At 43.7% G+C, this 22,545-nt stretch overlaps 1 protein-coding gene across 8 annotated transcripts in view; it reads right to left on the bottom strand.

The window, feature by feature from the left end:
• Window positions 1-22,545, bottom strand: part of map7d3 (MAP7 domain containing 3) — a 171,469-nt gene that overhangs the window by 122,811 nt on the left and 26,113 nt on the right. For all 8 annotated transcript variants that reach the window (XM_072271073.1, XM_072271075.1, XM_072271076.1 and 5 more), the window contains exon 2: window positions 3,623-3,727. In XM_072271073.1, coding sequence (XP_072127174.1) covers window positions 3,623-3,727 — 105 coding nt within the window. The remainder of the gene's footprint in view (window positions 1-3,622; window positions 3,728-22,545) is intronic.

Genomic DNA, 22,545 nt, shown 5'->3' with positions numbered 1-22,545 from the left:
TTCATCCCTCACCCTTCAGCTTTCACCTATCACTCCGTTTCTCTCTCCCCTCCCCCTACCATTTAAATCTCCTCCTCGGCTTTTTTTCTCCAGTCTGGCTGAAGGGTCTCGGACTGAAACGTCAACTGTATCCTTTTCCATAAACACTGCCCAGCCTGCTGAGTTCCTCCAGCATTTTGTGTGTGCACAACTCTGAAATTTGTCTTCTCCAGATAGTCACAAAACAAACAAAGACATTAAAGACTTTCAGAAACATCAAACCCACTCCCCCTGCACAAAAAGGAAAGGCATCCTGACCATCAACCCCCAATCCCCCTCTCCCCCAGACAAAATGCAACAGGAACATCGACCCCCTAAAAACAACCCCTCTCCTGCACAAAATACTAACAGAACACAACAGACATCAACCCCTCCCCTCCCCTAACAAAATGGAAAAGGAACAGGAAATAAAAAACACAATATAAAAACCACAAGTCTGTAAAAGTTCACAGTCCATAAATGCAGTAGTCCAATCCATAAATGCAAAACCACGATATCACCCCAAGATATCACCGACATTCACTGAAAGAAAAGAACACCACATGAGGCAAAGAGGCCACACAGTTACTGGTTGCTCACAGGTTCCTTCTCCGGCAGCAATCAAACGGAACACAGTTGGTGCTGAACTCTTGCTCGCCTTTGGCATTCACCTCGATGTTTCAATCTTTCTCAACGCTTTCACGGCAAAACGCAGTCAAACAACAGCTCATGACCCGTCTCAAAATTTGTTTGCATCGACGCCGTCCGAGTATGCGCTCTCTTCTCAGCGACAGCAAAGCGCTGGGTCACTCAAACGATCTCCAAACTGTAAATTGCAGGCTCTAACAGTCCCAGACACACATTTAAGGTGAAAAACAGATGCAAAAGAAGTAAAGACAGACATCTGTGAGCTATCTGGAAGATGCCAACTAAACACTGACACCATCTTGACCGGATCCACAACCCAAGAATTCCCATGGATGGCAATTTTAATGACCACCCCTTTATCTTGTAACTATGTCCTTTCATTCAACACTCTCCCACAATAGGCAACATCTCAATATCTACCCTGTCATGACCCTTAGGATCTTAAATGATCACCTCACATTCTTCTGAGATCTAAAAATAAATGGATCAAAGATTTTATGAGCTCATCATAATAGAACAACCCTCCCACCCCAGGAATTAGCTTCATGAATCAATTCCAGAGAGCCTCCAACATCAGCATATCTTTTTATTCAAAAGATTAAAAAAATGAGAGCTGGACAGTCTTCTGCAGTATTAAGCCAATGCCCACCATAAACTTCTATTAGTTTTTAAGGCAATAAGGACACAATAATCAATTCATTAAAATACAAGACAGGTAGTCAGAGTTCGATTGTTTATCTAGAGATGAGACTTTACATCCCAACTCAGCAAAAGGTGTTTTAAATTCAAGAGAAATCGGGAATATAAAGTAATCTCAGTAACAAGTGAAACGACCAGAATACTGCTAAAATCCACCTTTTTAAGGGAAAGAGATGTGGCATCTTTGTACACCATCAACATGGATTAAGAAACAGTTTAGTAAGAAACTCAATACAGGGAACAACAAAGGGTGGTAGACAAATGACAGCTTTAAATATACTCAAAGGCCTCCACAGCCATCTATGGCAAGGAAGACCATAAGACAAAGGAGCAGATTAGGCCACTGGCCCATTGAGTCTTCTCTGCCATTTAATCATGGCTGATCCTTTTATCCCCTCCTCAGCTCCATTCTCCAGCCTTCTCCCTGTAACCTTTGATGCCATGGCCAATCAAGAACCGATCAAGCTCTGCCTTAAATATACCCAATAACCTGGCCTCCACAAAAGCCTTTGGTAATAAATTCCACAAATTCACCACCTCCTGGCTAAAGAAATTTCTCCGCATCCCTGTTTTAAGTAGACACCCCTCTAACCTGAGGCTGTGTCCTCTTATCCTTCAGTCCCCCACCATGGGAAACATCCTTTCCATATCTGCACTGTCTAGGCCTTCAATGAGATCCTCCTCATCCTTCTAATTCCCGTGAGTACAGACCCAGAGCTACCAAACGTTCCTTGTATGATAATCCTTTCATTCCTGGATTATCCTTGTGAACCTCCTCTGAACCATCTCTAATGCCAGCACATCTTTTCTAAGATGAGGAGCCATAAACTGTTCACAATACTCAAGGTGAGGCCTCAACAGTGCTTTATAAAGCCTCAGCATCACATCCCTGCTCTTGTATTCTAGACCTCTTGAAATTAATGCTAACACTGCATTTGACTTCCTCACCACCAACTCTACCTGCAAGTTAACCTTTAGGGTGTTCTGCACAAGGACTCCCACCCTTTGCATCTCAGATTTTCAGATTTTCTCCCCTCTTAGAAGATAATCTTCTAATTTATTTCTACTACCAAAGTGAAGGACCACGTATTTTCTAACATCGTACTTTATTTGCCACTCTCTTTCCCATTCTCCTAATCTGTCCAAGGCCTGCAGCTTTCCTGTTTCCTCAACACTACCTGCCCCTTCACCAATCTTCGTATCATTTGCAAATTCCACAGATTCACTACCATCTGGCTAAAGAAATTCCTCATCTCTCTTCTAAATGAATGTCATTCTATTTTGAGGCTGTGCCTCCGGTCCTAGACTCTTCCACTATTAGAAACATCTACTGCATGTCCTTTCTATCTAGACCTTTCAATGTTCAGCAGGTTTCAATGAGCCCTCCCCTCATTCTTCTAAACTCCAGTGAGTACAGGTCCAGAGCTGTCAAATGCTCATGTGTTAACCATTTCATTCCTGTGATCTTTCTCGTAAACTACCCCTGAACCCTCTCCGATACCCACACATCCTTCCTTAGAATATTGGGTCATAAACTACTGTCAATACTCCAAGTGTCCAATGCCTTATAAAGCTTCAGTATTGCACCTTCTTTTTATATGCTACTCCTCTTGAAGTGAATGCCAACATTGCATTTGCCTTTCTTACTACCAACTCAACCTGCACTAGGACCCTCAAATTCTCTTTGGATCTCTCATCTGAATTCACTCCCTATTTAGGAAATAGTACACATGTTGAACGCTGTCCTTGCTAGCACAGCCAATAACTTAAAAATGGGAAAGTTTAAACAATAATATGTAAACGAATACAAAGTCTCAAGATTAAAGTACATTTATTATCAAAGAATGCATAAATTATATAACCTTGAGATTTTCTTGCTCACAGGTAGCCACAAAGCAAGAAACCCCAAGGAACTCAATTTAAGGGAAAAAAATAAAAGACCAACACTCGATGTGCAAGAGAAAGAAAAAAAATGCAAGTCATGCAAGCAATTGAAGCAAACAACAGCATTCTGAAATGAGTTCTCAGATCCAAACCCCAGAGCAGCCCCTAAGGCTCTGCTTATCTGTTCATCATATTAGCATACACAAAGCACAGCAACTGGAGCAGTCTTCATAGCCTCAGCGTCAACTGATGCATTCATTTGGAAATTTGAAAAGTAATGACTGGATAGAAGTGCCACAGACTGCACATTCTCTCACTGCGGGGTCACCAGTCGCTCCTGAGAATCTGTCAGCATTCAGCAAAGCACAAATACCTGGTTTGGTTGGTGTTTTCACAATGACTGGTGATGGATCAGCAGGAATTGGACTATTTACACTTTGGGTTCTTCTTTCATCTGCTTGTGCTTGGGCTGCAGCAACTATGTGAGAGAGAGAGAGAAGTGAGGGAGAGGTTAAAAAAGCAATTATAGCAGGCAAGGCCTTTTGGACCACTGCACCCCCTCCTTCAAATAACTCTCAACGTTCTGACAATCTAACACCGGGCCGCAGACCAGTACCGGGCCGCAAAGCATGTGCTACTGGGCCGCGAGGAAACGATATGAGTCAGCTGCACCTTTCCTCATCCCCTGTCACACACTGTTGGACTTGAACATAGGGTTGCCAACTGTCCCGTATTTGCCGGGACATCCTGCATATTGGGTTAAATTGGTTTGTCCCATACGGGACCGCCCTAGTCCCGTATATCCCCTGCTAAGGTAGAGTGTTCCTATGAAGCCTTTCGTGCCGAAATGGCGTAAAGTGAAGAAGCAATTACCAAATCATACCAAAAAACACCTAAAACCTAAAATAACACTAACATATAGTAAAAGCAGGAATGATATGATAAATACACAGCCTACATAAAATAGAAATAACCTATGTACAGTGTAGTCGGGAAGATTAAACCAAAACCGATTTGTGGAAATAAAATCGGTACGTACGCACATGCGCACACAGGTGCCCGCGCAAGACTTCATGGTCGTGGTAGTCCTTCTTGGGGTAAACACGTGTCCCTTATTTGGGAGTGAGAAAGTTGGCAACCCTAATTGTAAAAGACATGCTGAGGTGAGTTTAACCCTACTCGAACACCCCCCCACCACCAAGTCCGCAAGAATATTGTCAATATTAAACCTGTCCGCAGTGCAAAAAAGGTTGGAGACCCCTGATGTAGCTATTTGCTGGTGCCAGGCATCAAGCTAACCCTTATATATTTTGACTTACTGTGGGATGATTTGAACTCTCGGCCTGTGGAAGATAATCCTGGGCCATGACCACACCACTTTACCCAAACTTTAGGATCTTGGATTACAGGACCATTGTGGCAGGTGTGTCTATCTGTGGCCATTTTACTAAGATGCATAGAGAGCACAGAATGACCCTATATCAGATCAATGCCTGTACATATATCAGGCAGAACATGTTATAGTATGACATCCCAACTTTCCATGTCAGAAACATAGGAGGGGGCGGATTAGTAAGAATTTTTACTGTTAGAGGAAAAGAGCTCAGGAAATTTATTGGATTGGTAGAATTTGAAGTTAATTTAATCATAGAATAGTCATAGAACTGGAGACCATTTAGCCATCAAGTCTATTCTAGCCAAGAATAAAACTTCTCAGTTTCATTTTGACCGATACAACTGCATTTCCCTGCACAGCAGTTTTAGTACAATGAACTGTTCCTTCCTCGAGTTCTTCTACCAGTACTGTACTGTGTACCATGGCCTCCACCCCTTCATCAACAGTAACAGTTACTTGCTACCTGTTCAGCCCGTACCCTACATGATTTTAATGATATCACCATCAGTTCAACACCTCTAGACACTAGCCACACCTCCAGACCCCGAACTACTACTTTATCATTTCCTGTCAGAGTCACCTATGTACAAACACTTCTGTGCCTAGAGTCACTTCATGGACGTGCACTCAATGTATATAAGTTATCTTATGTATTTATATTTACTTTGCTTTTATTACTATTATTTGCTCTTTATCTTATTGTGCTTTTTTTATGCTACTTTGGAGCTGGAGAGCAATTAAATTCATTTTCCTTTACACTAGTGAGCTGGAAATAATATTAAATGATCTTGAAATCTTACTCTGCAGAAAGGAGAATAACTGTTTTTGGATCTCCCCTCCCCCCTCCAACTTTCAAATCCCTTACTAACTCTTCCTTCAGTTACTCCTGACGAAGGGTCTCGGCCTGAAACGTCGACTGCACCTCTTCCTAGAGATGCTGCCTGGCCTGCTGCGTTCACCAGCAACTTTTATGTGTGTTGCTTGAATTTCCAGCATCTGCAGAATTCTTGTTGTATAACTGTAACTTCTCCATTTATTGATGAAACAATTTTAGTAAGAATCCTGTGTTTCTTCTCTGCAGATTCTACATCTTCTCAAAGTGTCAGATCCAAAACCAGATGCAAACCTCAGCGTAACTCAGCCAGGAAACAGGCCATTCAGCCCATCACAGCCACCAACCCAGGATGAATTGCAATGGACTCAGAGACATACCAGATCAAAACTCAAAACATTTGATCAGTACCAGTGCCCTGGCGACTGTCATTTTCTATGTTCTGCCCCCACCTTTCCCAATTTGTTAATTCTGGTGTGTTACATGAATCCTTAATGCTGAAGATTTGTGAAAATGGTTTAAATCAGCTGCCATCTTGTTTTCCATTATTAATTCACTAGACTCATCTATTAGCCTCATTTTAAAAATTCTTTTAGAATTTATTTTTAAAAACGGGACTAGCTTGGTTGCATGGACCAGATGGGCTGAAAAGTCTGTTTCTGAGTCCTGATTACAATGCTTAAAGTGTTTTTGTTTACATTTTTGACCATCTTCATTACTTAATCTATTTTTTCTGTTATCAACCTTTTAGTGCCTTAACGCTGTATGTTTACATTCTGTCCAATCTTCTGATCTTCCCAATGATAACAGGTTACCAGTACTCATTTCACCATTCTATTGCTCTTTAACTGAACCTTCCGTCCAACTACTGAAAGCAACATCCACAGACCTAGTCATTTGGAAAGGAAGTAGTCACAGTCTGATATGACTACTTCCCTGAAGGTGGATAGGGTGGTGAAGAAAGCTTTTGGTGTGCTGGCCTTTATAAATCTGAGTATAGGAGTTGGGATGTAATGTTGAAATTGTACAAGGCATTGGTAAGGCCAAATTTGGAGTATTGTGTACAGTTCTGATCACTGAATTATAGGAAAGATGTCAACAAAATTGAGAGAGTACAGAGAAGGTTTACTAGAATGTTACCTGGGTTTCATCACCTAAGTTACAGAGAAAGGTTGAACAAGTTGGGTCTTTATTCTTTGGAGCGTAGAAGGTTGAGGGGGGGAATTGATAGAGGTATTTAAAATTATGAGGGAGATAGATAGAGTTGACGTGGATAGGCTTTTTCCATTGAGAGTGGGGGGAGATTCAAACAAGAGGACATGAGTTGAGAGTTAAAGGGCAAAAGTTTAGAGGTAACATGAGGGGGAACTTCTTTACTCAGAGAGTGGTAGCTGTGTGGAATGAGCTTCCAGCAGAAGTGGTTGAGGCAGGTTCGATGTTGTCATTTAAAGTTAAATTGGATAGCTATATGGACAGGAAAGGAAAGGAGGGTTATGGGCTGAGTGCAGGTCGGTGGGACTAGGTGAGAGTAAGAGTTCAGCACGGACTAGAAGGGCCAAGATGGCCTGTTTCCGTGCTGTTATTGTTACATAGTTACCTTAGAAATTATTAGGCTTACCCAAAGACCTCTATTTTTCTAAGCTCCATGTACCTATCCAAAAGTCTCTTAAAACAGCGGTCTCCAACCACCGGATCGCGGACTGGTACTGGGCCGCACAGCATGCGCTACCGGGCCGCGAGGAAATGATATGATTTGGCGATATGAGTGAGCTGCACCTTTCCTCATTCCCTGTCACGCCCAGTGTGGAGCTTGAACGCATGCGAGGTCACTACCTGCGCGTCATCCATGTCAGAGCGGGAAGGAGATCAACTCCTTGAGCTTGCAAATGACGGGCTGAAAAGTATGTTTGACATAACATCTCTGCCGGCATTCCAGATCAAGATGGCCAAAAAGCACAGAAAACGCTGCTTCCATTTCCAACGTATCTCTGCAATGAATGCAACAAAAACCAAACTGCAGAATAGACTGGACATAAGGGCCCCCCTTCGAGAATCGCTGTCTCCCATCACCCTTCGATAGGACCATCTTGTTGCAGGGAAACAAGCCCAGGGCTCCCACTGATCCATCGATATTGGTGTGCTGCAATGATTTTATATTTTCATACGGGGAAAACATGTGCTGTGTGTTTAATATCCAAATGTTACTTAAAATGTTATGATGCTATTGACTTACTTATATAACCATATAACAATAACAGCACGGAAACAGGCAATCTCGGCCCTTTCAGTCCGTGCCGAACGCTACTCTCATCCAGTCCCACCGACCTGCACTCAGCCCATAACCCTCCATTCCTTTCCTGTCCATATACCTATCCAATTTTTCTTTAAATGATGATATCAAACCTGCCTCCACCACTTCTACTGGAAGTTCGTTCAACACTTACTTCAAGCTCCCCTGTCCTCCCCTGATAATTGACTTATCACTATATTCATGCGAGGAAAATATGCGCTGTGTGTTTAATATTAAATTCGTTACATAAACCCTTTTAGAAATGAAATTGAGTGTATTAGCCACCTATCACCTATATTCCGGTCGTGATTAATACCTCCCCCCACCCCCCCAACGAACAGAATGGCGAAAACCGATTTGCAGAGAAAAAAATCGGCAGGTACACGCATGCACATGTCATGCATGCGCACTGGTGCCAGCGCAAGGCTTCATGGTAATTGTAGTCTTTCTCGGGGTAAACATAACGTATTTGACTGCTACTCTTATCCGTTGGCAACCCTACCACCCCCCACCACCTCCCGGGTCGGCCGGTCCGCAAGAATATTGTCAATATTAAACCGGTCCGCAGTGCAAAAAAGGTTGGGGAGCCCTGTCTTAAAGGACCCTATTGTATCCGCCTCCACCACAATTGCCGGCAGCCCATTCCACGCACTCACCACCCTCTGAGTAAAAAACTTACCCCTGACATCTCCTCTGTACCTACTCTCAAGCACCTTAAATCTGTGTCCTCTTGTAGGAAGCATTTCAGCCCTGGGAAAAAGCCTCTGACTATCCACACGATCAATGCTTCTCATCATCTTATACACCTCTATCAGGTCACCTCTTATCCTCTGCCGCTCCAAGGAGAAAAGGCCGAGTTCACTCAACCTATTCTCATAAGGCATGCTCCCCAATCCAGGCAACATCCTTGTAAATCTCCTCTGCACCTTTTCTATGGTTTCCACATCCTTCCTGTAGTGAGGCAACCAGAACTGAGCAGAGTACTCCAGGTGGAGTTTGAACAGGGTCCTATATAGCTGCAACATTACCTCTCGGCTCTTAAATTCAATTCTACGATTGATGAAGGCCAATACACCGTATGCCTTCTTAACCACAGAGCCAACCTGCGTAGCTGCTTTGAGCATCCTATGGATTCGGACCCCAAGATCCCTCTGATTCTCCACACTGCCAAGAGTCTTACCATTAATACTAAATCCTGACATCATATTTGACCTACCAAAATCAATCACTTCACACTTACCTGGGTTGAACTCCATCTGCCACTTCTCAACCCAGTTTTGCATCCTATCAATGTCCCGCTGTAACCTCTGACAGCCCTCCACACTATCCACAACACCCCCAACCTTTGTGTCATCAGCAAACTTACTAATCCATCCCTCCACTTCTCATCCAGGTCATTTATAAAAATCACGAAGAGTAGGGGTCCCAGAACAGATCCCTGCGGCACACCACTGGTCACCAACCTCCATGCAGAATATGACCCGTCTACAGCCACTCTTTGCCTTCTGTGAAAATAATTCAGGAAGATTTAGAACTGAACCCATTGTTGATTGCAGATCACTTCAGGTTTCATCAGCAGAATCAAAAGGAAAGGGAGTCCATTTCAGCATATGTGGCTGAATTGAAGAAGCTGTCTGAGCATTCTCGGTTTGGTTAAGGGTTATGCACTGAGAGATGGTTTAGTTTGTGGAGAGAAACAAGGATCAAAGTAGATCCAGAGAGAAAAGCCAAGAAAAGGAAAAAAAAGGTGTCCAGAACTATCAGAACTACTTGCTGCAGTCTCAAAGTCAACTCTTACAAAGATCATGGAGGAGGCCCAAGAACCTGAGATTATTTTCTCAGCTGCAAGGCTCATCTGCCAAGCAGTGACCCCATTGTCAGGAAAAACGTTATCCCACAAGAGTAAGAAATCCAACACAGTGATTAAAGCTTCAGGACTGAATGGGACAATTTAAAATTTACTATGCTGTGGATGTCTATATAGTTGTATTATATATGTAGTTTTGTATACTGTATATCATACCTGGCAATCTGTAATATTGCAACAAGATCATCCACCTTATTTCTTATACTACGCACATACAGATAAAACATCTTGAGTATCGTATTTGCTATCCTTTCGGATTGCATCCCTAATGAATGGATACTCAGCCTGTTGGCTGCATCTAAGTCCCAACACCTGCCTGCCCTTCCTGACAGTTTAACTGTACGCGATCTTTACTTTTTATTTACCATCCGTCCTATCCTGAGTCCCTTCACTCCGGTTCCCACCCACCTGCCAAATTAGTTTAAGCCCTCACCAACAGCTCTAACAAACCTGCCGTGAGAATATTGGTCCCCCTTGAGTTCCGGTACAACCCGTCGCTTTTGAACAGGTCATACCTCCCCTGGAAGAGATCCCAATGACCCAAGAACCTGAAGCCCCGCTCCCTGCACCAGCTTCCCAGCCATGCATTTATCTGCCAAATCATCCTGTTTCTACCCTCACTGGCGCGTGGCACAGGCAGCAATCCAGAAATTACTACCCTGGAGGTCCTGCTTCTCAGCTTTTTACTTAGCTTTCTAAATTCTCTTTTCAGGACCTCATTGCTTTTCGTTCCTATGTCATTGGTACCTTTATGTACCAAGACATCTGGCTGCTCTCCCTCACTCACCAAAATGTTGTGGGTGCGATCTGAGACATCCCTGACCCTGGCACCTGGGAGGTAATTTACCATCTGGGTGTGCCGCTCACATCCACAGAATCTCCTGTCTGTTCCCCTCACTATCGAGTCCCCTATCACTACCGCTCCCTTCTTCTCTCTTTCCCTTCTGCACCACGGCCCCATGCTCAGTGCCTGTAACCCGGTCTCTGTGGCATTCTCCCGGGAGGTCACCCCCACTAAAGTACCCAAAGCGGTATACAGTACTTGTTTCTGAGGGGAATGGCCACAGGATCCTCTGCTTTAACCGCCTATTTCCATTTCTCCTGACAGTCACCCAGCTACTTGCCTCCTGCAACTTCGGGGTGACTACCTCCCTGTAACTTGATCAATTATCTCCTCACTCTCCTGTACAAGCTGAAGGTCATCCAGCTGCTGCTCCAGATCCCTAATATGGCCTTCAAGGAGATGCAGCCAGATGCACTTCATGCAGATGTAGTTCCCCAGGAGACTCTGGGTCTCCCAGTTCTTCAGCATCCGGCAAGAGGAGCACACCACAGCCATTTAAGAGAGGGGAAAAAAAGATAAAAAGGAAACCTCCAACAGGCACTTTACACAGAGCCAACGCCTCTTCCGAGCCAAAGCCTGTCACTTCTACTCCTGCCATTGGCCTACTCCCGACAATGGCCGCTCCGCTCATCCCTTTTGTACTTTTATTTAGTTCGTAGAGCTCTGTTAACGCCGCTGATAGGCCCCGTATAATGGGCAAACGCCCGTAAAGTGCTCTTTTTAAATAACCGCTGCCGGCCTGTGAGAAACACCTCTTCGTAGAACTCTACTGACACCACTGATAAACCCCGTACAATGGTTCGTACACCCCACAAAGGTTCAACAATTTCAGATTCTACGTCACATCTTTCTAATGATTTGGTGACTTCTTTAGCAGTAGAGCCATGCCTCCCCCTTTGCCTACCTTCCTATCCCTCCAATACAATGTGTTACCTTGGACATTCAGCTTCCAACTACAACCATCCTTCAGTCACGATTCAGTGATGGCCACAACATCATACCTGACAATCTGTATCGGTGCAACAAGATCATCCACCCTATTTCTTATACTCCGTGCACTGAGATATAACACCCCGAGTACTCTATTCACTATCATTTTTGATTCTGCATCCCTAATGCACTGATACTCATCCTGCTGGCTGCAATTTTGTCCCATCAATTTGTCAAGGCAAGATTTTCCCTTGTGGAAACCATGCCGACTACAGCCTATTTTACTACCCTAAAGGCTGATTTATACCCGTGTGTCAACTCGACGCCGTAGGTACGGTGTCGCCGCGAACCCTACATGGATCCCTACGCCGTAGCCTGACACGTACCTCTCCCGAAATGTAACTACGCATCGCAGCAATGCAGACCTCAACAACTATGATTGGTCCGCCTGGTAGCATCGCATTTCCTCCTACGCTGCAATAGCTTCCCATTGGCCGACCAAAGGGCAGGGAAGGAACTCTGGCTGCAATGCTTTCCATAAAGCTTTACAGACCTCCGAAATTATGGAGGACACATTTCGCTTTTACGGAAAAAGATGCTCGCTTTAAACTTGTTTACCCCGAGAAAGACTACCATGACCATGAAACCTTGCGCGGGCAGGTGTGTGTGCATGCGCGACGTGCCCGAATTGCAGAGCAACGCAGACACACCAATGCACAAGTACAAATGCTCACAACGTGTGTAGGCCACTTGCATAGGTTACGGCGTCGAGTTGACGCACAAGTATAAATCGGCCTTAAGATCTCATCCTTAATAATCGACTCCAACATCTTCCCACCACTGGCCACACAGATTCCTTTCTTCTGCCTCTCCCTTCTTGAAGAGTGGAGTGCCATTTGCAATTTTTCAGTCTTCCGGAATCATTCCAGAATCTAGTGATTCTTGAAAGATCATTACTAATGCCTTCTCAAACTTTTCAGCCACCTCTTTCAGAACACTGAGTTGTACAGCATCGGTCCAGGTGACTTATCCACCTTCAGACCTTTAAGTTTCCCAAGAACCTTCTCTCTAGTTATGCTAACTTCACACACTTCATGTCCCCTGACACCTAAACATTCCACAGTACTGCTAGTGTCTTCCACAGAGAAGACTGATGTAAAATACTTATTCAGTTTGCCCACTACTTCCTTGTCCCCCATTACTATCTCTCCAGCATCATTTTCCAACAGTTTAATATCCACTCTCGCCTCTCTTTTATGCTTATGTATAAGACCATAGATATAGGAGAAGTAGGCCATTCAGCCCATCGAGTCTGCTCCACCATTCAATCATGGGCTGATCCACTTCTTCTAGTCATCCCCATTCCCTCCTCATACCCTTTGATGCCCTGGATAATCAAGAACCTATCTCTCTCTGCCTTAAAAGCACCCAATGATTTGGCCTCCACAGCACTCGTGGCAACAAATTCCACAGATTTACCACCCTCTGACTAAAGTAATTTCTCCACATCGTTGTTCTAAATGGATGTACTTCAATCCTGAAGTCGTGCCCCCGTGTCCTAGACTCCCCTACCATGGGAAATAACTTTGCCATATCTAATCTGTTCAGGCCTTTTAACATTCGGAATGTTTCTATGAAATCTCCCCTCATTCTCCTGAACTCCAGGGAATACAGCCCAAGAGCTGCCAGACATTCCTCATACGGTAACCCTTTCATTCCTGGAATCATTCTCGTGAATCTTCTCTGAACCCTCTCCAATGTCAGTATATCCTTTCTAAAATAAGGAGCCCAAAACTGCACATAATACTCCAAGTGTGGTCTCACTAGTGTCTTATACAGCCTCAACATCACATCCCTACTCTTATAATCTATACCTCGATTGCATTCGCATCCTTCACCACCGACTCAACCTGGAGGCTAACCTTTAGAGTATCCTGCACAAAGACTCCCAAGTCTCTTTGCACCTCTGCATTTTGAATTCTCTCCCTATCTAAATAATAGTCTGCCTGTTTATTTCTTCCACCAAAGTGCATGACCATACACTTTCCAACAATGTATTTTATTTGTATTTGAAGAAACTTTTGGTATCTGCTTTGATATTACTGGTTAGCTTACTTTTGTATTCCATCTTTACCTTCCTAATTTTTAGTTGCCTTCTGTTGGTTTTTAATAACTTCTCAATCCTCTGACTTCCCACTAATTTTTGCTTTATTATATGACCTCTCTTTGACTTTTACGTTGGCTTTGACCTCTTTTGTTAGCCATGGTTGTGTTATCTTTCCTTTGGAATACTTGTTCCTCTTTGCGATGTGTACATCCTGTGCCTTCTGAACTGCTTCCAGAAATTCCAGCCATTGCTGCTCTGTCATCATCCCTGCCAGTGTTCTTCTCCAGTCAGTTCTGACCAACTCCTCTCTCGTGCTTCTTTAATTCCCTTTACTCCTCTATAATACTGATATATCTGGCTTTAGCTTCTCCTTCTCAAACTTCAGGGTGAATTCAATCATATTTTGATCACTTTCCCGGAAGGGTTCTTTTACCTTCAGCTTGCTAATCAATTCTGGTTCATTGCACAACACCCAATACAGAACAGCTGATCCCCTAATGGGCACTCCAGAAACTCCCCCTCCTGGAATTCAGCACCAACTTGATTTGCCCAATCTGCTTGCATATTGAAGTCACCCATGACTATTGTAACATTGCCCTACTGCATGCATTTTCCATCTCCTGTTGTAATTTGTAGGCCACATCCTTACAACTGTCAAGGTATTTTTACCCTTGCAGTTCCTTAGCTCAATCCAGAATGATTCAACACCATCTGACCCTATGTCAACAAAGCAACACCACCTCCTCTGCCTTCTAGCCTGTCCTTTCAATACAGTTTGTTTCCTTGGACATTAAGCTCCCAGCTACATCTTTCAGCCATGATTCTGTAATGCCTGTAACATCATACCTGCCAATCTGCAACTGTGCTGCAAGTTCAAATACCTTAATTCTGTATACTGCATGCATTCAAATAACATCTTCAGTACTGTATTCACTTTTTTCGATTTTACCCGCCTTTTACACTGCAACTCATCCTGTTGACTGCAATTTTGCCTTATCAATAGCCTTTCCTCACTACACATTGCCTCCGTTTGTAAACCAGCTACCTCATCCACAGCACTATTATCCACCTTTCCTGCGATACATCCTGCATTGAAATATAGGCAGGTCAGAACACTAGTTGCACCATGCTCAACCTTTTTATTCCCAACTTCGTCTGAGGTCTTACCAGCATTGCCTCCACAACCCCGCCACTAACTGTTCTTGTGCACTGGTTCCCATGCCCCTGCAACTTTAATTTAAACCCCATCATTCCCGTTAGGATATTAGTCCCCCTCCAGTTAGGTGCAAACAATCCCTTCTGTACAGGTCTTACATTCCCTGGACGAGAGACTAATGATCCAAAAATCTTATACCCTCCTTCCTACACCAACTCCTTAGCCATGTATTAAGCTGTATAATCTTCCCATTTCTGGCCTCACTAGCATGTGGCACGGGTAGCAATCCTGAGATCACAACCCTGGAGATCATGTCCTTTAGCCTAACTTGCATCTAACTCCCTGAACTCCCTATGCAGAATCTAGTCACTCGTCCTACCCACGTCACTGATACCTACATGGACCAAGACCCTCCCATATAAGAATGCTGAGGGCTTGATTGGAGATATTCTGGACCCTGTCACCAAGGAGGCAATGTACCATCCAGGAATCTCGTTCTCGCCCACAGAATCTCCTGTTTGTTGCCATAACTAATCAATCCCCATCATCACAGCATGACTTTTCTCCCTCCTTCCCTTCTGAGTCACAGAGGGAGACACCGTGCCAGTGACCTGACAACTGTGACTTTCCTGTTAGGTCATCTACCCTGACAGTATCCAAAGTGATACATCTTTTGTTGAGCGGGATGGCCACAAGGGTAATCTGCACTACCTCCTTTTCCCCTTCCTGGCTGTCACCCAGTCTCCTGTGCCCTGCACATTACCTTTCTATATAATTATCTTTCTATATGTTGTACCTATCACTTCTTCAGCCTCCTGAAAGATCTGGGGTTCATCCAGTTTCAGCTCCAACTCCTTAATGTGGATGGTTGTCAAGCGACACTGGACATCTCCCTGCCTTCCCATATCCCACAAGATGAGCATTCCACTATCCTGCCTGGCATCTCTACTATCCCAGCTGAGCACATATAAAGAAGGGAAGATAAAAAAAAAAGCTTTTCTTTCCTCTTACTTTCTCTGACTGAACCTCTATAAGGCCTAAAACTTCAAGATCACCACTCTGACTCTGTCCACTCAGATGACAGCTGCTGCGACGATGGCCGCTGTGCTTGTCCCTGCTTTCCTTTATTTTACTCTTGCTAATTGATCGCAAATGCCGATTTGCTGCTGCTCAAAGCTCTTTTTCGCCGTACTGACCCGCTGCTGCCTCTTGTACTCGGGCAGTGGACCTGATTGAAGTACCATCCTCTCAAAATTTCTGATGTGCGGATTGGCCACTGGTTGAAGTTCTTATCGGGGGAGGGAGAGAGCCTGTGGTATGTCGAATACTGGGTGAGCGAGTAGTCTTTGGGGTACTGCAAGTCTGTGTCTTTAATGTTGCTCTGCTGCACACTTGAGTGCTCGGTGGTGGATGTCGATTTTTGCTGGTGGGGGAGGGGGATTGTTGCTTTGCTGCTGCTTACGCATGGGAAGGGAGAGCTGGGGGGACTTAGGGTCTTAACATTTAATATTCATTTGTTCTTCGGGGGCACTGTTTTCGTGGATGGTTGTGAAGAAAAAGCATTTCAGGATGTATATTGTATAAATTTCTCTGACATTAAACGTACCTTTCAAACCTTTTATTTCTACTGCTTGAATATGATACATTGAGAATCTCTTTCAGGAAGAAATAACTACTGTAATTACCAACCAATTAATTCTTGCTTTCCTGTGATGTAACATTTTGATTACTTCCTTTTTCGCAATTCATAGAAACATAGAAAACCTACAGAACAATACAGGCCCTTCAGCCCACAATGCTGTGCCAAATATGTACTTACTTTAGAAATTACCTAGGGTTAACCATAGCCCTCTATTTTTCTAAGCTCCATGTACCTATCCAGGAACCTCTTAAAAGACCCTATTGTATCCGCCTCCACCACTGTCACCAGCAGCCCATTCCACGCACTCACCACTCCCTGAGTAAAAAACTTACCCCCGACATCTCCTCTGTACCTACTTCCAAGCACCTGAAAACTGTGCCTTCTCATGTTAGCCATTTCAGCCCTGGGGAAAAGCCTCCGACTATCCACACAATCAGTGCTGTAAGACTATGACTAATCATCATGCTTGTTAAAGCCCTAAGGTTCTTTTGCCATTTACCTGCACTATGGGGCAATTTAAACTAGTCATACAAACATAGAAAACCTACAGCACAATACAGGCCCTTCAGCCCACAAAGTTGTGCTGAACATGTCCTCAACTTAGAAATTATGAGGCATACCCATAGCCCTCTATTTTTCTAAGCTCCATGTACCTATCCAAAAGCCTCTTAAAAGACCCTATCGTATCTGCCTCCACCACCGTTGCCAGCAGCCCATTCCACGCACTCACCACTCTCAGCACAAAAAACTTACCCCTGACATCTCCTCTGTACCTACTCCCCAGCACCTTAAAACTGTGCCCTCTTGTGGTAACCACTTCAGCCCTGGGAAAATGCCTCTGACTATCCACACGATCAATGCCTCTCATCATCTTATATACCTCTATCAGGTCACCTCTCATCCTCCGTCGCTCCAAGGAGAAAAGGCCGAGTTCACTCAACCTGTTTTCATTAGGCATACTCCCCAATCCAGGTAAAATCCTTGTAAATTTCCTCCTTCCTGTAGTGAGGCGATCAGAACTGAGCACAGTACTCCAAGTGGAGTCTGACCAGGGTCCAATATAGCTGCAACATTACCTCTCGGCTCCTAAATTCAATTCCACGATTGATGAAGGCCAATACACCGTACGCCTTCTTAACCACAGAGTCAACCTGCGCAGCTGCTTTGGGCACCTTATGGACTCAGACCCCAAGATCCCTCTGATCCTCCACACTGCCAAGAGTCTTACCATTAATTCTATACTCTGCCATCATATTTGACCTACCAAAATGAACCACTTCATACTTATCTGGGTTGAACTCCATCTGCCACTTCTCAGCCCAGTTTTGCATCCTATCAATGTCCCGCTGTAGCCTCTGACAGCCCTCCACATTATCCACAACACCTCCAACCTTTGTGTCATCAGCAAACTTACTAACTCATCCCTCTTCCTCATCCAGGTCATTTATAGAAATCACTAAGAGTAAGGGTCCCAGAACAGATCCCTGAGGCACATCACTGGTTACCGACCTCCATGCAGAATATGATACGTCTACAACCACTCTTTGCCTTCTGTGGGCAAGCCAATTCTGGATCCACAAAGCAATGTCCCATTGGATCCCATGCTTCCTTACTTTCTCAATAAGCCTGGCATGGGGTACCTTATCAAATGCCTTGCTGAAATCCATATACACTACATCTACTGCTCTTCCATCATCAATGTGTTTAGTCACATCCTCAAAACATTCAATCAGGCTCATAAGGCACGACCTGCCCTTGACAAAGCCATGCTGACTATTCCTAATCATATTATACCTCTCCAAATGTTCATAAATCTTGCTTCTCCAGATCTTCTCCATCAACTTACCAACCACTGAAGTAAGACTTACTGGTCTATAATTTCCTGGGCTATCTCTACTCCCTTTCTTGAATAAGGGAACAACATCTGCAATCCTTCAATCCTCCGGAACCTCTCCCGTCCCCATTGATGATTCAAAGATCATCGCCAGAGGCTCAGCAATCTCCTCCCTCGCCTCCCACAGTAGCCTGGGGTACATCTCATCCAGTCCCGGTGACTTATCCAACTTGAGGCTTTCCAAAAGCTCCAGCACATCTTCCTTAATATCTACATGCTCAAGCTTTTCAGTCTGCTGCAAGTCATCACTACAATCACCAAGATCCTTTTCCATAGTGAATACTGAAGTAAAGTATTCATTAAGTACCTCTGCTATTTCCTCCGGTTCCATGCACACTTTCCCACTGTCGCACTTGATAGGTCCTATTCTTTCACGTCTTTCATGCTCTTCACATAATTGTAGAATGCCTTGGGGTTTTCCTTAATCCTGTCCGCCAAGGCCCTCTCATGGCCCCTTCTGGCTCTCCTAATTTCTTTTTTAAGCTCCTTCCTGTTAGCCTTATAATCTTCTAGCTCTCTAACATTACCTAGCTCTCTGAACCTTTTGAAACGTAGTCAGTTAACATGGTTGTGATTGGTCGTAGCAAAGCAGAGCACACTGCAGATAGCCACATCATAGGTAGTAGATACATAATCCCACATTCTCTATGATTGAGCAGAGGACTGAACCCAACTCCTTGGAGCTGAGGGAGCTGCACTCTCTGCTGTACCATTGTGCCGCCTGATTCAGATTTTATTCATGCAAAGACGTTTTTCTATTTTCTATGTTTTTTTCTAAAAAAATTATATCCCTGCCTCTGCTACAAAAGTACCAGTTCTATCTCAGCAGACAACCAAGCTGAACAAGTAATTTATCTATACTAGTTAATATTCAACAGCTGATCTGTGGAGATTCACTTTACAGTATTGCTGAACACACTTGAATCAATATGAAAATCATGCAGTTCTGAAGGAACAACAACTGTATGTGTTTGGAAAAGTTGTGTTTCTAGTTTGTTCCCATCACCAAATCTTTTCTTTGAAACACCCAAGTCAGTTTCTGAAGCATAAACTCTCTAGTTTGTCTTCTTTGTGTATAAAATTTGCTTAAAGTCATAGAGTCATAGAAAAGTACAGCACTCTGGCCCATTTAGTCCATGCTAAACCATTTAAACTGCTTAGTCCCATCGACCTGCATCAGGACCATAGCCCTCCATACCCCCATTTTCCATGTACCTATCCAAATTTCTCTTAAACAGTGAAATCGAGCTCACATATACTTGTACTAGCAGCACATTCTACACTCTCACAACCCTCTGAGTGAAGTTTCCCCTCATATTCCCCTTAAACATTTCACCTTTCACTCTTAGCCCATGACCTGTCGCAGTCATCCCACCCAACCTCTGTGAAAAAAGCCTGCTTGTATTTACCCTACCTATATCCCTCATAATTTTGTACACCTTGATCAAATCTCCCCTCAATCTTCTACGTTCCAAGGAATAAAGCCCTAACTTATTCAATGATGAGAGGCACTGATCGTGTGGATAGTCAGAGGCTTTTTCCCAGGGCTGAAATGGCTAACACCAGAGGACACAGTTTTAAGGTGCTTGGAAGTGGGTACAGAGGGGATGTCAGGGGTAAGTTTTTCACACTGACAGTGGTGGGTGCGTGGAATGGGCTGCCGGCGACTGTGGTGGAGGCGGATACAATAGGGTCTTTTAAGAGGCTCCTGGATAGAAAAATAGAGGGCTATGGGTACCCTAGGTAATTTCTAAAGGAAGTACATGTTTAGCACAGCATTGTGGGCTGAAGGGCCTGTATTGTGCTGTAGGTTTTCTATGTTTCTAACTTTTCCTTCTAACTCAGGTCCTCCAGTCTCAGCAACATTCTTCTAAATTTTGTCTGCACTCTTTCAACCTTATTTACATCTTTCCTGTAGGAAGATGATCAAAACTGCACACAATACTCCAAATTAGGCCTCATTTACATCTTGTACAACTTCAACATCCCATCTCCTGTACTCAGTACTTTGATTTATGAAGGCCAATGTGCCAAAAGCTTTCTTTATGACCCTATCTACCTGTGCTGCCACTTTCAATGAGTTATGGACCAGTATACACTCCTCAGTGTCCTACCATTCGCTATGTAAGACCTATCCTGGTTAACTTAGAAACAGAAAGCCTTTCAAAGATGTTACATTTAGTAATTTAAGAACTAGGCTTTTTCATTTAGTTATTGCAGACCAACTTGATTTGTAGAATCTAATCTTGTGTCTCAGCATATGTACTTCACGAAAGATACGGGGTACCAAGACCATCCAGTGATGGAATGCTATGTACAGAGAACCTCATGTACAAGTTTACTGTCATCTGACTGTATATACATACAACCAAATAAAACAACGTTCCTCCGGACCACAATATATATCACACACAGCACAGTCACAAAATGTATTAATGTGTATTGGAACAAATGAAGGATAGGATACAGAGATCATGAAGCGAGAGCGCAACAAGGGCTTCTTCAATAGGTGCCTGGTAATTTGGACAGGCTACATGCAACAGAGATTTAGCTTTCTTACAACAAAACTGTCTTGCCGCTGGAAGATTAACAGCTCATGGAACAAGTTGATAACAAAGCCAAATCCTTCTGTATGAAAAGCTGCTTTCAGCTGCCAATATTGATTATAGGCTCACCTTTTCAGAAAACATTTAACTGCAGGAAGAAGAATAATTCAAGTAGTGGATCTGCAATGACAAAGTGTGTTACAGCTGCCACTCTGTACAGTAATTAACAGTGTTTAACACAGCTGCCTTCTGGTATGTTTATGCACACCATGGCTCCTGGCATCACCTTCACACAACGCATTAGTGCTCCACATTTGGCAACCATCAATTAACCCAGATTGATCCAGATGAGAGGGAGCATTCAGGTTCACCTTCAGCTCATAAGTTCAGAAAATTCCTACAGTTCAGTCAGAATCAATTCTTCCATAGGAGGCTTCATTTTTGAATGAATGCTGGGTTCCTGTCTCCACTGGCCCAGCAGGTTCTTGCTCATCAATCCAAAAAAATCTAAAACCTTTTTCTTAATCTAAAGTAAACTCCCAGTTCCACCATGGGTACTAGCCTCCTAGTGCTGAGGACAGATTCAAAAGACGATGCCTCAAAAAGGCAGCATCCATCATTAAAGACCCACGTCCCCTGTTTTCACTGCTACCATCAAGGTGGTACAAGAGCTGAAGACACACGTTTCAGAACAGCTTCCCCCTCCGCCATCACATTTTTGAATGGACAATGAACCCCTGTATACTACCTCACATTTTTCTTTTCTTTGCTCATTTTGTGCTACTTATTTCATTTAATTTTTATATTTCTTATTATAAATTATAGCTTTTTTATTATGTTACAAAACAACAAATTTCACAATATATACCAGTGTTATTAAACTTGTTTCTGATTCTAAAATCTCCCTTTACCAGTAATGACGTAAATCAAAGATCAAACTGAAAAACCCATTACCCCAATCCCTTCACATAACACACAGGCACATGGGATAAGTGAGGTTGGGAAAAACGGCAGCATGTATGTGATGGGCCGAAGGCTTGTTTCTATGCCGTAAAACTCTGATTCTATAACACAGACTTCAACTCAAGGACTAAGGTTAGTAACCTCAGGACTACTGCCTGTGCCACGCGACAGTGAGGATAAGAATAGATTGAGGTGGCAGATAAAGCTGTGACTTAAGAATTGGAGCAGGGCGCAGGGATTCAGATTTCTCGACAATTGGGACCTCTTCTGGGGCAGATGTGACCTGTACAAATGGGTTGCACTTGAGTCCGAGGGGAACCAATATTCTTAAGGGCAGGTTTCCTAGAGCTGTTGGGAGCGGCATAAACTAATATGACAGAGGGATGGGAACCAGGTTGACAGAGCTGAGGATGAGCCAGCAGGTTTACACGTTGATGATGCGTGTAACATGAAAGTACGGAAGGACAAGCCAATGAATGGATACAAATGCAATCAGAGCAAATAGTTAATCTGTAACACAGAGGCAAAATTCAAAAGGGCAAAGAATGCAGGACTGAAGGTGCCATATTTAAAAGTGCGTAGCATTCGGAATAAGGCGGATGAACTCACGGTACAATCAATGATTGGTTGGTGTCAGGGAAGTGAAGTATGTGCAGTGAAAATTACGACTGAGAAGGTGCTCAAATGGTCTGAGGGTGGATAAGTCTTCTGGACGTGATGGAATGCACCCTCGGGTTCTGAAGGAAGTAGCTGGAGAGATTGCAGAGGCATTAACGATGATTTTTCAAGAATCGATAGATTCTGGCATTGTACCAGATGACTGGAAAAT

This window comes from Mobula birostris, chromosome 10 (genome assembly GCF_030028105.1).
Source record: "Mobula birostris isolate sMobBir1 chromosome 10, sMobBir1.hap1, whole genome shotgun sequence".
NCBI classification, from domain to species: Eukaryota; Metazoa; Chordata; class Chondrichthyes; order Myliobatiformes; family Myliobatidae; genus Mobula; species Mobula birostris.
The sequence above is the reverse complement of the archived record's forward strand: the minus strand, read 5'-3'. Positions and strand labels throughout refer to the sequence as shown.